Source organism: Diorhabda sublineata, chromosome 4 (genome assembly GCF_026230105.1).
Source record: "Diorhabda sublineata isolate icDioSubl1.1 chromosome 4, icDioSubl1.1, whole genome shotgun sequence".
Taxonomy (NCBI): Eukaryota; Metazoa; Arthropoda; class Insecta; order Coleoptera; family Chrysomelidae; genus Diorhabda; species Diorhabda sublineata.
The window spans coordinates 31857547-31875558 of NC_079477.1; the positions used below are offsets into that span (position 1 = coordinate 31857547).

At 30.2% G+C, this 18012-nt stretch overlaps 2 protein-coding genes and 1 non-coding gene across 8 annotated transcripts in view; 1 reads left to right on the forward strand and 2 right to left on the reverse strand.

Moving 5' to 3' along the window:
- Positions 1–4794, reverse strand: part of LOC130443054 (uncharacterized) — a 61860-nt gene extending 57066 nt beyond the window's left edge. The window contains exons 1-2 of one of the 6 annotated variants that reach the window (XM_056777501.1): positions 4597–4794; positions 596–897 (exon numbers count right to left, since the gene is read on the reverse strand). In XM_056777501.1, coding sequence (XP_056633479.1) covers positions 596–787 — 192 coding nt within the window. In that variant the 5' untranslated portion in view covers positions 788–897; positions 4597–4794. Of the gene's footprint in view, positions 1–595; positions 1295–1920; positions 2098–4530 lie in introns of those variants that run through there. The other 5 variants (XM_056777502.1, XM_056777504.1, XM_056777503.1 and 2 more) reach the window with 5 other exon arrangements.
- A 6296-nt stretch (positions 4795–11090) lies between these two features.
- On the forward strand, positions 11091–16366 carry LOC130443056 (protein LSM12 homolog A-like). The gene is made up of 5 exons (XM_056777505.1): positions 11091–11259; positions 11618–11751; positions 14400–14561; positions 15336–15416; positions 16027–16366. Exons 1-5 carry the CDS (start codon positions 11139–11141, stop codon positions 16099–16101), a joined length of 573 nt encoding a protein of 190 aa, XP_056633483.1. The 5' UTR covers positions 11091–11138; the 3' UTR covers positions 16102–16366.
- A 1401-nt stretch (positions 16367–17767) lies between these two features.
- Positions 17768–17839, reverse strand: Trnad-guc (transfer RNA aspartic acid (anticodon GUC)). The gene has a single exon. It is a non-coding gene; the product is annotated as a tRNA-Asp (tRNA).
- Between the last annotated feature and the right edge of the window lie 173 nt (positions 17840–18012).

Here is an 18012-nt window from a genome sequence, read left to right on the forward strand (position 1 = left end):
AAAAAATCTTCTCTTGGTAAGGTGGACGATGTCTCGTAAAGAAAAAACCTTTTCGCAATAAATATCGGTCAGCAGAAAGCCCTTCACTAACCAACAATAGCAACCGGCCAAAAATTCCACCAAGAAAAAGGTGGTTTCCCAGTAAAAGAAATCACCTAATACTATATAAAACTCAAACGACGATGTCCTAATTCAAAAATTATTGGTATGGATTGCTCCTTAATCCAAAGATCGCCTTACTATTAAGTCCTGTACTATTAAACACTGAGAAAACTTTAATTTTGTCTTCCAAAACAGTTTTCACAACCTCTTAAACTCAACAATGATTTAATACGACCCTCAAATTCGATCAAGTTTCCTGGCCCACACGTTGCTCTTCAACATGCACGTAGAGACCTTGGCGAAAGAATTATCCTATGCTTGTTTTGCCATTAAAGTTGTGTATGAATAGCTCGGTCTCATACTGCTTCAACAACTTGGAACACATCGATTTTTCAACACTTCATCTTGTCACTCATATAATACCACAGATTATTACTCCATTCAATACTCACATTTTTGCATTACCCCTTATATAATACAATTAATCACTCACCTGTTTTTCATTCTCCACCTCCAAAGCTTCAAACGTAAAAGCTCCCAATACACAATATGACACAACCATTGACACTAAAGTCACGTGAGAAAAGAGACACGTGATAGTTTTCCACGTGTAATGCAAAAAACTGGTGCAACATTTTGTAGCTTCGTAATCAGCGATTTCAGGATCTGACTTATAACGAGACATTGCTCAACTGTTTCTCTTTATTAGTCCCAATGCTTATTATGTTTCTATGTACAAAACAAACGAGCACTATTAATTTGTACAATTTTTATCTTTTTTGTTCTCTCATTGGACTGTTTCACGTAGTTAAGTGAAAAGTGTAATTATTGGTACATGTAAAACAAAGAATTGTTATGAAGCGTTATTCAATAATAATAATAACGCTCGATGTCAAGGAAGATAATAGTGTTCTAATGCCACAAATTCTAAACAAGAAACCTCCAGTGCTGGTTAAAGTAGCTTAGAGGAGACAAATAATATGGTATTTGTACTGGATACGATAAAGTAACCATGAACATGGTAACTAAAATTCTAGAAGAAACAGGGTTTTATCTGAAGAAACTGATGAACGGAATATTTGGAGAGATATCATCTCAAACCAAAATATTTGAAGGAATATCAAAGAATACAGAAAAAACAGAAACGGAGAGATAGAAGTCTTTTTTTCTCAAAGCACTATCTTTAGAAACAGCTTTCATATTGTAAGCTATTTCAGTTCAATATTTTATTTATTACAATTTTAAAAATGTCCCACATCTAAGTTTTTCTAAACAATAAAAAGAGTTGATTAAACATTGTTTTTGTGACACTTAGTTTAAAAAGTTTAGTGACTTTGCTCTGGGCAGGTAAATCGCATTCAACAGACAAAACCGTTGTACAACTGTGTAAAACCTTAGCAGAATCTTTCGCTGTGCTCCGGTAGAAGAGCTGAAACGTGAAAAAAGTGAACAAAAACAGAGATAGAACAAGACTAGAAAATTGTTAAATCAACCGTGTTCTTTGATCAAACATTCAGTTGTAGCCTTCTTAGAAAGAAAATGATTAAATTCGGTCATGATGATGAATAAAATGAATTGAATCTCCATGACTTATTCTAGATAATTCAATTACGAATTATAATGTCTGTTTTTATTAACATATAAAAGTGATGCACATCGTAATTCTTAAAAAAAATAGACAAAGTATCACCAAATGTAATATTCGTTAAGTTTAATAAAAAAATGTCATTTGAATAAACCAAACCAAAAGCAAACAACTCTATGGACAAAATACACCTGTCAAAAACTAACAATTCCCAAAAATCAAATACGGCTTACCAGCGATAACGTACGTGTCTCTCCAAGGCTCGACAATACTCAACGAAGAGATGGTCATAATAGAAAGCAGAAGAAAGCTCCGAAAATTGTGATTGAAAACTGCGATGTAAAATTTAGATATTGCAGATGAAAAAGCTTTTCAAGAAGGTTGTCATGTTCTCTTATAATTGAAGCAAAGCAAAATGATGATTCAGAGCACTGTTCAAGTAAAATGGAAAAAAAATTTTTCATCGATAAATAGCTGTTTATAAACCTGAAATAATGTTTCAAGAAAATCAATTAATTATAGCTGAAACAAATACCCATTTTGATGACAGAATAGTTATATAAAAAGGTTGAGAAAGCGATAAACTGATTATATCAATCTGGAGGAAATTATTTTGATTAATAAAATGAAATCTCACTGAAAGACATGTTCTTTATTTATAAATCGGGGACTTATGAATAGATGTGCTATTGTATTGTTCCTTGGAGCGATATGAATAAGATATCTTATAAAAAATAAGCGTTTGAAGGTTTGAAGGCGTTAAATTTGAAATAACTAAGTTTAAGTTTAAGTTAAGAAGTAAATGAAAATGAAAAGAATAATAAAAGTGCAGAAGACATGAATATGCCGATAGAAATTCTTAAAACTCGGATAATATAGTGGTTGTTGACACAAGTATGGCGAATAGAAGAAATTCCTGGATTGAAACAAAGCTTCAATCATACTAATTCACGAAAAAGTTCTTAAGGAACATTTTGATAACTTCCACGGAATCATTTTAGAAGTAATATACAAATTCTGACAATAATATTGTAATAAAGATTAGACAAATACCACAAAGAAAATGTGGGTAACTACCAAGTAGACTTTATTGCAAGAAGATCGACAATAGACCAAATTTTCATTATGAAACAACAAAATCTAAGTATACTTTTGCTAATTATCGATTAAAGTCAGACCATTTAGAGAAAAAAATATTTAAATGGAATGGAAATGTTAAATAATAACAGCATTCCAGAATAGAAAAAGTGAAACAAATGGAATATAAGGGAGTTACTATCAAAAATAAAGGAGATGATAAATAGTAAATAGATAATAGAATAGCAAAGGAAAGTAAAACAGCAAGAATGGTATCAAAAATATTAGACTCAAAAGATGAATTACGAACAATTAAAATGAGAATGCACCAAACAAGAATAAGACCGTCAGTTAAGTACCTACACGAATGAAAACTAGACAGTGAAGAATAAAGAGCAAAGAAAGTAAAACAGCAAGAATGGTATCAAAAATATTAGACTCAGAAGATAAATCACGAACATTTAAAATTAAAATGCACCAAGCAATAATAAGACCTTCAGTTACCTACACGAGGGAAAACTAGACAATAAACAAAAAGGAGCAAAATATGGGAACGTACAATGCTCAGAAAGATTTATGGTGGAATTGAAAAAAGTGAAGAAGAAGGACAAACAAAATCAGGACAGAAGATAAATGATTAAAACGAAATGTATAAGGTGGGAAAAAAGAGAGAAAGACCAAGAGAAAATTGATCTTCGGGATTAGAATTTATTTTATCTACTACCAATATGTAATATCAAACATTACGATACTAATATGAGTTTCGTAATGAGATAATTTACCGCACTAGTCTAATGAACTCATGAATAAAACATTAAACCTCATTTATTGTGATAATTAAACACAACACTTGTGAAATAAGTGATGTTTATTCCAGCTTTATTTTTTTATTTTCTAAGGATGTTTCTATATATCCTTCAGCGACACTTTTCCGCTTCAAAAAAGCCAATAGCTGTGAATATTTACTTATGTCCACATTTTTCTTCGCAGATATCATTGTTCCCAGCATACTATATTGTGTCCATACTGATGATGCCTTTTCTTTCTCAGCTTTCCCAGCAAAATAAGCTAATAAAATTTTCTCCGATATATCACGGACTTTTTTTGAACTGCACCAGTCTTCGAATCGCTTATATTCTTTTTAGTATCTATTGCGGGATTTAGCGGGTACTAGGGTTTGTATTACGTTATTTACGTTAATATTGACTAAATAATTAACATTATTGGTAGTAGGTAAAATAATGTACTATATTCGTATCGTAAATTCATATTACGATATTCAATGGGACAAATTTCCCATCTCATTTCGTAATATGAATCTTTACGACACTTATATCGTAAATATCTATTACAACATCCTCTGTTTGGAGTTAACATTAGTAGATACAATTGCAAAACTGATATGGTAAATGTAAAAACCACTATTTTCAGATATGCTCGATCATATTTGGAAGAATAATACGGAATGCATATCCAATATGATGCTGAAACATAAAAGTATCTATTTATGGTTACATAATATCAGAATTAACAAAGAATTTAAATTTGAAAAATATGAATTAGTAGTGATATTATAATCAATAGTAGAAATAGTAAAGCAAAAATGGTGATGATAATGTATCGAGGATGAAAAGTTTGAAACATTGGCTTCAAAGGAACATAAAATATGTAAAAAATTGTGTTCAAGTACAGAGAATGAGATATTAATTACAGCATTTATACGATTATTATTAAATTCGCATATACGTTTTCAAACTTAATATTACTTCCAATTCATGACGAATATATTATTTTAAAGGATAGATCAATTAGCTGACACGTTATGAACATACTGAATATATATTTATAAAACGACACTACTTAAACGACACTGTACAAGAATATTTACAAAACACGTAATATTTTACGATTTTTTTCGACAATTATACACTTTCAAATTTATTACGAAAACTACTGTTTATTTGCGTTCGACATTATAAAGCTGCGGAAAAGAAAAAGTCAATTTTCATCATTGACTCTAAGTTTGAACTAACTCGTCTAAATTTAGGAGCGTTCATTTCAACGATTCTGTAGAAATACGAAAATAACTACACAAGTGGTTTATTAAAAGATCTTAGACCAATCTCTGAAGCTAAAAATTAGGAAATTTGTCAAAAACCTTTTGTACAGTGATTCCCAACCTTTTTTGTGCCATGCCCCACTCAAGCCCTTCTAAAAATCTCATGCCCTTCTATGTAATATATACTTAATTTTTATCATAAAATAATTGAATTGTTCAATTAAGAGACTTAAATAATGAAAAACCCCTAGGAAATTATTAACAACACACAGTTAGTGAATTTCCAAAACATATAATGAAAAACTAAAATTCAAATTCGAAATAATGTTACTAAAGATTTTTTTATAATAATTCAATATTTCAAATTTAGTTGAATGATCTTAGCGTTTGGTGCTTGCTCCATAGAGATTTTATTTTAGGTTCCAATTTGGTTAGCTTCATTCTCAAGTGTCTGTGTACTGATATATCCAGAAGATTTCTTCTTTTACCAGTAAATCATATACAGCACTAAATCCATATTCAGCTAAATATGAAGATGGAAAGTTTTCTTGTACATTTGGTTAAATTTGGGTATTTGATATCTGTTCCCTCACAAAGCCATGCCATCGCTCCTTTTAAATGATTCATCATTTTGCATAATCTGTGAGTTCTTCTTGATACTGCATATTTGATATATTGGAAAATAATTTTGTTTTAAATCAGAATAAGTATGTTTCTTTTAAATGAATGACTAGTAGAAATAATAAAGAGATTTTCACGAATGGAATATTGAGAAGAGAATTTGGATGTTATATTAGAAAAAGTCAACAATAACAAAATATAATTAACTCGAATTAAATGCAGAACCTTCGTTTACCTCTTTAACCCCGAGAAATTATAACGTTAATTGAAAAAAACTAAATCAATACTATATCTACTTACTACTGAATAAACACGTGGCTGTGTAGAAAATAAATGCTTTTCTACTGCTGCAGAGTCGGGTTGTGCGAGCTTTTTTTTACTAGGAATCATCGGACCACAGATTCTTCACGGGTCGCCTCAGTTTATCTTCGCCATAAATTGAAGTTTTTCTATTCAGATGCGTTGTTTAGCGAGATTCTAAAGTATCCAGGAGTCTGCCATAAAGAGGTTAACTTGACGACGCTAAAAACCCAGTTGATATTTTTATCTCGTCAAATATTTATGATATTTATTATTCCAAAATATTCAAGAATTTGCTTTTTTCTTTCAATTTTGGTACCGATATTTAGCTCTGCATTTAAATGGCCCAGATGGGTAAACTCGTGTCGAGTCCATGTTCAAATTTCTCCTTTTTACAATTAAATTGCCACCTCGTGAGTCGTGGACCCCACGTTGAAAACACGGCTTTAGCGTGTCAAACAGTATATAAAACCTTTAACCTCCGTATCTACAACTCCTATCGCTTCTAGTTAGTGAGTTAGACAAATAGAAAATGCTATATTTTCATCAAAAAACTTGGTTACTCAATAAGTATCACATGAGGGAGTCTATCTTGTTATTTATTTATTTATTTATTTATTTTCTACTAAAAACAGACATGTGAACGTAGACTTAACACAGAGACTAAAGACAGAGACTAAAGACAGAGACTAAAGACGGAGACTAAAGACAGAGACTAAAGACAGAGACTAAAGACGGAGACTAAAGACAGAGACTAAAGACAGAGACTAAAGACGGAGACTAAAGACAGAGACTAAAGACAGAGACTAAAGACAGAGACTAAAGACAGAGACTAAAGACAGAGACTAAAGACAGAGACTAAAGACGGAGACTAAAGACAGAGACTAAAGACAGAGACTAAAGACGGAGACTAAAGACAGAGACTAAAGACGGAGACTAAAGACAGAGACTAAAGACAGAGACTAAAGACAGAGACTAAAGACAGAGACTAAAGACAGAGACTAAAGACAGAGACTAAAGACAGAGACTAAAGACAGAGACTAAAGACAGAGACTAAAGACAGAGACTAAAGACAGAGACTAAAGACAGAGACTAAAGACAGAGACTAAAGACAGAGACTAAAGACAGAGACTAAAGACAGAGACTAAAGACAGAGACTAAAGACAGAGACTAAAGACAGAGACTAAAGACAGAGACTAAAGACAGAGACTAAAGACAGAGACTAAAGACAGAGACTAAAGACAGAGACTAAAGACAGAGACTAAAGACAGAGACTAAAGACAGAGACTAAAGACAGAGACTAAAGACAGTGACTAAAAACAGAGACTAAAGACAGAGATTAAAGACAGAGACTAAAGACAGAGACTAAAGATAGAAACTAAAGACAGAGACTAAAATCTGAGACAAAGACACCTTGTATGCACCGGGATTTATAATGTCTTTGGCCTTGAGCTTACGCTCGTGGCAGTGTAGAGTTTAAAGACTGGTCTTGCTCGGGACAACTCTTATTGATAGACCAACTTCACGTATCTCAATAATCTAATTGAAAACATCAACGATCGGCCTAATATTTAATAATTTATACTCTAGAAAAGACTTTTAGTTTATTATTTTTCCATTTACTATTAGTAGGTTGATTGTTTGTTAGATGAAACATATATTTACGTAAATGATTTTGTGGGTAATTAGGCTAAGTGTGTTTCAGGCATCTGGAAAACTTTATGAAGATCGAAACGCATTAAAAAGAAACTAATGTTGATTATCCAATAGTCATAAAAATTGTTTTCACATACAATAATTGTATTTGTATTTTTAGAAATAAGTACATAGCTTATATTAGCTACTTTTAAAACGTCTATAATTAGATATGTGGTATATTTAATTACATTTCTTGATAAAAAATAGGATTATATGATAAGGCTTATAATATCCCTCCCTATATTGTAAACAACCCATTTTGATACTATTTTGAAAGATGTAAATAACAATAATTGCCAAAAAGCTATCGACTGCAATTGAGACGGGGCTGTAAGGCAGCATCTTGGGTGATGATATTTTATGGTATAAAAGACGTGTATTTTATTTACTTCAATACACCCTAACACAGTTTCATCTTTATGTTCGTAGTTTTAGCAGAGCTTCGAAGTAAAATTAATGACAAAAATAAATACTCTTCTGGAACTGATGGACCTACATTAAAAATGTTTTAAACAAGACAATGTGGAAATAACATAATGTTTCAACGGATATTGGGGACTACGAAAAAGACAAATTGATACCCGATGGTATTATGAAAGTAATAATAAGTTTGTCGCCCTATAGGCCTAACGGACCGTTTCCAAAAGACCCAAAGCAAGAAAATAGATCATTCAGTGAAGCATATAACAAACAACAGTCGATATGACAGAAAGAAACATTCGATTTGCCTAATATTTAATACTGAGAATATAAATTACATTTTTCTACGTCCGTTATAATATTTATTCATGTTTTTTTTTCGCATTCATTTGCATTTATATAGAATGTAATTTCTGAATCGGTCATCATAAATTTTTTCACGCTTTTGCGTACCGTAGTGGTTTAGTAGTTTCTCCGATAAACTGTCACACTTTTATTTTCTGATATTTGTTCAAGAAAATCCGATTTGTGTCTGATTAAAAGAAGTGTAGTATTATTATAAGTGATGGAGAGTAATAGTGAAGAAAGTTTAAACGGCACATAAGAAGATGTTGAATCGGCAACTGCAGCGACTATGAATCTTCTCCCTCTTAAATCCAGGGAACAGTATTTAAAAAAATATAATTCTTTCATGGAGTAGCGTACTAAAAAAGGCATAAACAGCTTCACAGAAAGAGTGTTACTAGCTTACTTTGAAACTAAATCGAAAATGGGAAAGTCTTCAATACTTTGGTCGACTTATTCAAAAATAAAAGGCATCCTAATGGAGAATAATGACGTAGTCATCGGTAAATACTCGAAACTCATTTTATATTTGAAAAATCAATCAGTTGGCTTTAAATCCAAAATATAAAATACTTACTACCCATCAATTTGGGTTTTTAAGTAAAAAACACACGAATGATGCTGTATTCTCCCTCCTAAATAATGTCTACTTGCCTAAACAGCCATCACTCCACTGTAACAACTTTTAGTAATTTTTCTAAGGCTTTCGATTGTGTTAATCATAATATTTTAATCAACAAATTGCAATATTACGGATTCAGGGGAACACCTCTCGCGTGGTTTTAATCATACCTTATCAACAAAAGTCAGCTTGTAAGGGTTGATACAAGTTAATACAACGATGTCTTTTTGCAAGCCAATAGAATGTGTACTATTCCAAGGCTCAGTGCTAGACCCTATTCTGTTTCTTCTGTTTATAAACGACATCGCCTAGACATCAGTGTCAAAATATATCACCCTGATATCACAGCACTGTCTCAACGTTTCTAAAACCAAAGTTTTATCATATAATATTACATCGCAACGTTTTTTATTAAATAACACCAACATTTACGTCGTTGAATCTGTAAAATTTCTAGGGCTTGTTGTAGAGAATTTCTCGAAATGGTAGTTACATATTGCCGCCTTATCTAAAAAATTGAGTTCCTCCTGATTTGCGCTGAGATCAGTTTCCAAAGAACTGAACTTGTCCACGTTTTGGAAAATTCGTTTAGTTTTCGCTTTTTTACATTTATCTTGTAGTGACATTGTCCGCACTCTTATTTAAATAAATAATAAAACACTCAGCTTCAAAAAAAATTTAAATATTATTACTTAGATATACAAAAATGAATAATTATTGGCTATAAATTCTATTCTACTATTTAGGGTCTTCTGGCAGCAGCAGCCATTTGGAATATTTTCTCATTCTTCCATATTCATTTGGCTGTTATACTCGTACAATCAATAGTTTAAATTGTTCTCAATTTTTGATAATAAACTGCCAGCTTGTTAATAGAATAACAATGTTTATGATGCTATAAAAACCGATCAAAGCTATTATAATTCCATGCGGGAAGTAACGAATTCAACTGATAAAAGTACTAAAATAAATTCTTGTAATCCCCCTGGTGCGAAATCGTTTTCGATTAATGTAACAGAGTAGTTTCATTTAATATTTTATTTAGCTGTAAGGTATTACTTCTTGTTGCACTCAATGATTTAAATATGTCAATTTAGGCCATTGTCCCAAACAACACAAGCAGGCTACAAGGAGGGAATTTTGTAAATATAACATAGAAAAGCTACTGTGAGATAACGGTGTGTGTTAATTAATTATTGTGAATTCGTAAGAATTTTTGCAAGTAATTTTAAAGTCTATTATCACAAAACCAAAATATCAAGTATCATTTCTCACTCCTTAGTTTTATTATTGCTAAAAGCGTAAATTTTAGTTTTCTTATAACTATAATTTATTTTTTACTTTTCACTATAACTAACTCCAGAAGCACATGTCTCAGTGTTTTTAAACTATATTTTATTTTCTGATTTTTAAATCAGTTGGCTATTTTAAACCCGTATTTGATATGTAGGTATAGGTCGTGCAAATAAAAAAAAGTGAATAATGTGTAATTTTTTCCAAAATTGGTAGACAATTGGAGCAGTTGATCCGCTGTTAAAAAATCATTTTTTTTCTCGGTTTGTAGAGGGGTGTAAATAGTATATTTGACATAATTAAATGGTACAGATTAATATAAAGTTATTTACTCCATGATTTGATCCAAATCTTCTATTTTTCTGCCAGAAATATATCTTTTACCAGCTGACATATTAATACACCATACTACGGTCAGCTGAGTATATGTTTCTTCAAGGTTTTGGATAAACAACAATTTAACAAATTTTCAGAGAAGGGGAAAAGATTAAATATATTTTTTCTGTGTGGCTTTTATCACCCTCGGCGAATTACAGCTAAAGATCACGAAATTGTTAAATTATTTTCTAATGTGTCCCACTATAACTACTTGACTTATGGACTAAAAGTTTAACAGAATATTTGGAAATCCAACGATTGAGTGTAATCTTTTAAATAGGAGATAAACTAACATGAAGGTAGTTGTAGATAACTTTGAAAATTCAACTAATGGTTTTCATTGACATCTATCGGATAATAGCAGAAAATATCTTCTTTTCTAGAAGATATGACCTTCATATCACATTTATTAATCCAGTTATGAGATAAACTAAATAATTTAATGAAATTTACTCTTTCTGGTCAAATATCTATATAACAAATCAAAAACAAACAACATTAATTATATATTATTGATCTATTTTGTTTATGATAAAAGACCTTGAAACATGTCAGAAACTGTTGCAGGCCTACCATAATCTAATATAAATACTTTAGCGATTCCCTAGTAACTGAAGTTGCCATTTCTATTTTGCGAAATGGCTGCTGTTTCAGACTTTTTTTCATTAGGTAGTATTGTTTGGTGTAGAACTTGTTATAATAAAGAAATTGAGGGAGAAGTCTTGGCATTTGATCCACCAACGAAAGTATTAATATTGAGTATCCTTTTTAAAACAAAACAAAACTTTGGAATCTGAGTAAAAGTTTTTCTTTGCTAATATTTGTGAGTACTTATTCCTTGAATGTACATTATATAGCAACAGAGTCCAGAAGATAGTGTTTTGTTTTGTTAATTTAAATTGAGTGTTATAATTCAAATAATATTGATACGACCTAAAATCATAACAAAACAATATAATGTAAGTGTAATCCCTGTTTTCAGCCATTTTTTTTGTTAATATGAACTAATAGAATGAAAATATTGTTTAAAAATAATGAGTATATACTTAGTTCAACGTTTGGGTAAATTGCTATATATTCCTGTAAATTTATGTTGTTTTCCTTAATAACTTTCTAGAATGTACATCCTCAGGTGGGGATCCAAAATTAAATGATATTCATTTTGTTAATTTATCCCTTGTTAGTGAATTACAAGTCAAGAAAGAAGTGACAAGCGTTCCGGACATACCACAGTCTTTGAATTTACAGAGGGTAAGTTTAGTTAAATTTCCATAATCATGTTAATACAACCCTTTAAATGGAATGTGATTTGTTTTGCGTTATGAGGAATATCCACCTCACAGACTGATATGGGAATTTAGCTCCTTTTTTTGTAAACTCTCTCAATATTTTAATGCATTTATTTACCCCATCTCACTTTTTTTGTTAGTTATAGCACAAGAAAAGTCCAAGGTATGTATTAAATCAATAACAGAAACTCATTAATCATAAAATTATTTATTATTTAAATAGAATGTGGAACATAATAGCTGACTATCAAACACAAGAGATTGTAATACAATAAAAATAATGCCAAATATCACAAAGAAGTACCTAATCCAAGAACACGTTGGAACAAATATTCAACATATGTAATTACATTCCTTCAAATATTAAAATAAATCATCTTTATTGGTCTGATATGTGTACAAGATACAGTTACAAAGTATACCATATACACACATCATGCACAGAAATGGCAAGATTTAACATATATGTCCTTCTTCCACCCAACCACCTCCAGCTGCTTAACTATTCAAAAGAACTTTATACAGTCTCCACTATAAATTGATTAAATAATTACAAAAACCTAAAAAAAGTCAGTTAAGCTTACTAAACAAAATAGTATTTAGGTTTAAAAGAATTTATACCGCACAATTTAAGATCCTTGTGGAGAGCTTCACAACCAAAAACAGCTAATTATGTGAAACTTCTTTGAAAAAGCACATATTTATGCTGATGCATATTTAACAGATTTTTATGTTTCACGTGTACATTATGTATTTTTTCGTGAAAATCAAGTTCCTCAAATAAACAGGTGTCTAACACTTTCTTAAAAAGACACAAAATGAGGGTTTACAACATTCAACATTTTTAATCAATTTAACTCATTAATTTTGGCCGAAATATAGTCGTATACTACTTCCTTCGCTTAAAAATAAATTTACACAACACATTTTTTGTACATATTGCACACGATTTTTCAATGCCATGTCAAGACAAGGATAATAATACAACATTACAGTAGGTAAAAATAGATAATACCACAGATTAACAAAGCTTTTTCCTCATTTTAAAATTGAGAATAGACCTGTTTATATACAAGAGTTTCATCTTTAAATACCAACGTCCACTGAACAACTTCAATTTTAAATTTTGTTGCAAATTTTCTCTGCAACACCAGATACTCTTTCGCCAGCCCCAGATGAACTCTGATCTGTGCAAACTCTCTGCCTTCTTCCTTTCAAGTAAGACTCAAGAAATTACAAGATATTTCATCTAATATGATAAAATAAAGCCTGAAGTCAACACCTCAAGACTTGAATGTTCTTATATCCCTTATAGCCCTGAGAATGGTGGGGTTAAGTCAATTGTTTGCCAGTTTATTAGAGTATCTACTTTAACTTTAGAAAAAAATTAGCAGAGCATTGCAAGTTAAATGTGCAAAATCAATAGGTAATTGAAGTAGAATGCTTTCATTATTAAATGCTCCGTTGTTTAATGATAAAAATTTTATTTGGAAAGTTAGCAGAAAACCCTCTTTCTCAAAGACTTGCACAGCGGCAAATTTCGAAATATGGAACTTAATTTTCCGTTTATTTCTTGCCAACTTTAGTGACATACGAAAAGTATCACTTCACAACCTAATTGTATTGTTGTATATTAAATGATTTCATTGTGGTAAATAGACACTAGTTTTGAAATATTTAATTTCCTTTATTATACTGGCATAATCTAATAATTAAAAAAATTATTTGGGTGACCTATCTTAATTCCATTTTTTATGTTCCATAATAATATACATATAATCATGAAATATAACAAAATTCATTCTGTTTTATTAGGAGTAAAATCAGAGTATCTTTAAATACACGTAACGAGAAATGTAAAATAAGATCTAAAAGCAAATGAACAGTTTGAATGATGAATTTGTTGCTATAGAATTAATTTGTCACTTGTTGATTCTTCCCATATGATTAATATAGATAATAAACAAGCAAAATTGTAATATCTCCTATATAATAACTTCCTTAATTCTTTTTTGAATTCTCCTTTGGCATTTCATTTCTAGAAATTTAATTTATTTGTATGTATAATATACTTGATTCAAAGAAATTTATACAATTAATGTAACTTCTCTCAAGTATCATATCTCTTTATACAAAGCTAGATTGGAAACATTCATTGTACAAGATTGTCGAAAATTATCAACATTAATTTTAAGAGCAAGTGGTACATTTAAAAATAAGGATACTTTTAAATGTACACTTTTTCTATAACAAAAACCCTTTAATAAGATTTTACAGGGTTTTATCAATCAAAAAAGCATAATCTTGAATGTATACAATTATTATTGTTTTTGAAATCTTAAAATAATAATCCTCCTGTATTCCTATGGTAAGAAAGGAAGCTATGACATGATTTCAATTATCCCAAAATATTAACCCTATAATCTTAGAAACGTTTGACAGAAACATAGAGTATCCAATTAACCCCTTTTTACAATTTTAGAAAAAAGTATCAATACAGAAGTATTTACTCTATTTTTAATCTTACTATCGCCTGTAGAAATTAATGTACAAACTTATGGATCACCTTTCTTATTGGATAGTTTAAAGATATTAATTTTTTGTTGGTAGTTAAACACAAGGATTAGAAATCAAGTAGATGAGAAAAAACGAATGTTCCAGGCTAGAGCCGCAAATGTTAGTTCTGAAGGACAGAGTTTGTTTATAGCTATAGCTAAAACGATTAGCGAGGTTAGGTGGAACAATTCTGAAATTGTTGTCTTCAATCAAGATGTAAGTATTAGAAGAAACGAGAATTACTAATAATTTTTATGGTGACAAAAATTTTCAATTAAGAAACACATATTCACTCTGTGTGTATAAATTCTCTGTGACAGAAATCTGAACAGCCAGTAAAAAGTTTGTTATTTAAAAAAATCCCAAATATAAGATTAGAATTTGGGAGTTATCTGCAAATTTTTGGGTACAAGAGAGATTGAATTGTGTTTGGAAAGCTGGACTGTCCTTCCAAAAAATGTCTAGCAGAATAAATATATTTTGTCAGATGTTAGCAAGATAGGCAAATCAACACTTTGCAAAACATGAAAAAGTCCATTCAATAAGATTTTAATTTTTTTGTACTTACCAAGAAATTGACCTTAGGTGGGATCAAGAACATATATGCCAGACAAACCAAACTACTTGCACAATATCAAATTTTTCTCCTACCTTACTCCCCAAGATCTGCAAATTGGTTCCCAGTTATTTAATAGAATGTTACTAAACTTACAGCATCCTCCTCAAGCTCTGATGACTCTTTGAAAAGATGGTATGGTATGAGAAACCCCAAAAGGACATTGATCGCCAGATTATGAATGTGTCTAGACATGTATAAGGAAATGATTTAAAAATCATGGTGCTTTAATCCAGTATTAAAGAACAGAAACTCATATAATTCACAAATCGTGATGTGTGCAAAATATTACTAAAATAAAATAATACTTACTGAGTGTTTGGATTTCTATGTCACTGAGTATATTCATATGTATTAAATATATTTTATTTTAGGTTACTATTAGTCCTCCCTACCAATTGGAAAATATAAGAGGAAATATAAACAGTAAAGAGTATATATATATACGGAAAGTGGTAAGTGATAATAAAATATATATGAAATTCCAAATTATATACAAACTTGGTGAATATATTGAAAGTATATAATCAAAAGAAAGAGCATTTAAAACTGATTAAAATGACACTACTACCAGCTCTAACTCAATTAAGAGAAAAGCTATGGTGATTTCAAAATATGTCTGTTGCGTTTTTTAATGGATTTTGGGAAACTTTACATAGCCGCAATTTTTAAACTGTTTGATATATTTGAAAAAAAATTGGCATCTATTTCAATCCTTAAGAGGACAACTTATAACAAATTTCGTTAAATCTGAGGGGTCAGATTTATACACCGAGTTGATTTGATATGGATTGAAGATGTAGCTTTCAAGCCAACATGTATACTGAAGTTCGTTAGAACTCTGGAGGTGTAGATGTTTAAAACAGCTCTGCTATGCAAAATAAATCTTGAGGTTGCAGGATAATGTAATCACGAATATTGTCTGCTTTTTACACAGTAGTAGGTGGATAAATTGAAATATCAGTCTTCATTTCACATGTTTTGAAGTGTAATACTGTGTAACTTTGCAATTTTTTTATTTTAATCATAAATTTTGAAACTTTAATATATTTTTTTTTGTTTTAGGTTGAAAAACACATGAAAGATCTAGCCTTAAACAGTCAGAATCAAGGAGTTTGTCAGAATAATACTTTGCAATAAATTTAAAAATTAACATCTAGATAATTTATATATCTATTGCGAAATTTACCTCTGTTTTTATTGATTTTCCAAACACTAAAGAATATACTTTATTTGCAGATCATTCTAAATTTTTCAACGTTTTAAAAAATTAGAAAATCGGGTCGTTCTTTTTCCTAATTTTGTTTTTTTTTTATTCTGTATTGGACAGTCTATAACATCCATCTTTATTTTTGCCAATACAATATCCATCTATTTATTTTATATGAATAAAAGTGAAAATTTATTGGTGTTTATTTTTTTGATATTTTATCTCCAGATTGTAATTAAACGAGTTCGAGCAAGAGATAACAATATAGTATTATGAAGATCAAGGGAATGACTGAGTACATTCAACTTTTGCTCCATATTACTTTTAACTATTAAAAATGAGTTTTATTGGAAATTTTTTTCTCAGCCATGAAAGGGTATTATAGAGAAAATTTTATTTCAAAACAAAACACTAGTTTTTCTGTCAAAAATTTTTACTGTTTGGATTTTTTTTATCCTTTATCTCCGACGACTGTAATTGAGCGAGCTTTAGTAGGAGATAAAAATGTAGTATTATGAAGATTGAGGGAATGGGAGGGTACATTCAACTTTTGCTCCATAATATTGTACTGCTTTAGTTTACAGCATATGGGAAATTCTATTTTAAATATTAAGAAAAAGTTATTCCCTTTAGACAAATAAATACTCCCTAAAACCCAAATTAAAATTTTTCTGTCATATTATTTTGATAATAAGAATAATACTCTAGAACATACCTTCATTTTTTATAATGTTGAAAATTTTACTCCAATTACTTTTAACCATTAAAAATGAGTTTTATTGGAATTTTTTTTCTAGACTAAGAAAGGGTACTATAGAGGAAATTTTATGTCATAACAAAACGCTGGTTTTTCTGACAAATTAATTTTTTTAGTTGAATGTGTTGAAAAAATGATGCTTTCCCAGGATCCCAGAGCGGTCCTATGGACCATACACAAAAAGTATAATATTGTACAATTTTTATTTAAGATAAATCTTTTCATTACATATATTTAAAGGTACACCTTACTTGCAGTATGGAAAAACAAAATTTGCTTTTTTATCCTTGCAATGATAATGTATGTAAAAGGCACTAAAATGTGTTTTGGAAAATATTATATAAGATCAAGATAACCCGAAGGTGGTACAAATTTTACAAAAATTTTAGTGAAATATTATTTGAATTATGTAATGTTTCAAGGACCTAGGACGGTCCAACTAAACTGTGAAAGACATTAAAATAGGGTCCTTTGGGCCGTCGAGAAATAAAAATATCGACAAATCAAAATATCGCTATTTTTTATTCTGCATAAATCAAAATTGTTTAAAAATATCGATATATTTTTTCATTTGCCTATCGCTAAATCCAGGTAAAAATGCTGAACGGGATGTATTAATTTCCGACATGTCAATAAATGGATCCCACCGAATCTCGAAAACGCAAAACAAACGTGATTTATTATATTTTCCATCAAATTAAGCAATTATAGTTCTTCGAATATCAATTGTAAAAGAGAGTTGTGCGAGGAACATTCAATAAAGACATCATTACTAAAGAATTATTAAAATGTGGGTTATTTATTATGTTAATTAAAAAACAAAAATGTCAAAAAAAAGCCTCCCCGGCGGGGAATCGAACCCCGGTCTCCCGCGTGACAGGCGGGGATACTGACCACTATACTACCGAGGACTTATTGATCGTTTATGCACAAACATTAAAAAGTATATAACATCTACTATCTAAATAAATCAGTTATTTTTAAAAAATAAATAATATACTATTTATTTGAAATATGTAAATAATATCCAATTTTACGATGCTTGCTTATAATTTGCAAAGCCCAAAAGTTTTAAAATATACTA

Coding starts and splice junctions, on each gene's coding strand:
- LOC130443056 (XM_056777505.1), top strand. CDS start 11,139: ATGGCTGCTGTTTCAGACTTTTTTTCATTAGGTAGTATTGTTTGGTGT. Junction 14,562..15,335: donor TTGTTGTCTTCAATCAAGAT/GTAAGTATTAGA, acceptor ATTTTATTTTAG/GTTACTATTAGTCCTCCCTA. Junction 15,417..16,026: donor ATATATATATACGGAAAGTG/GTAAGTGATAAT, acceptor TTTTTGTTTTAG/GTTGAAAAACACATGAAAGA.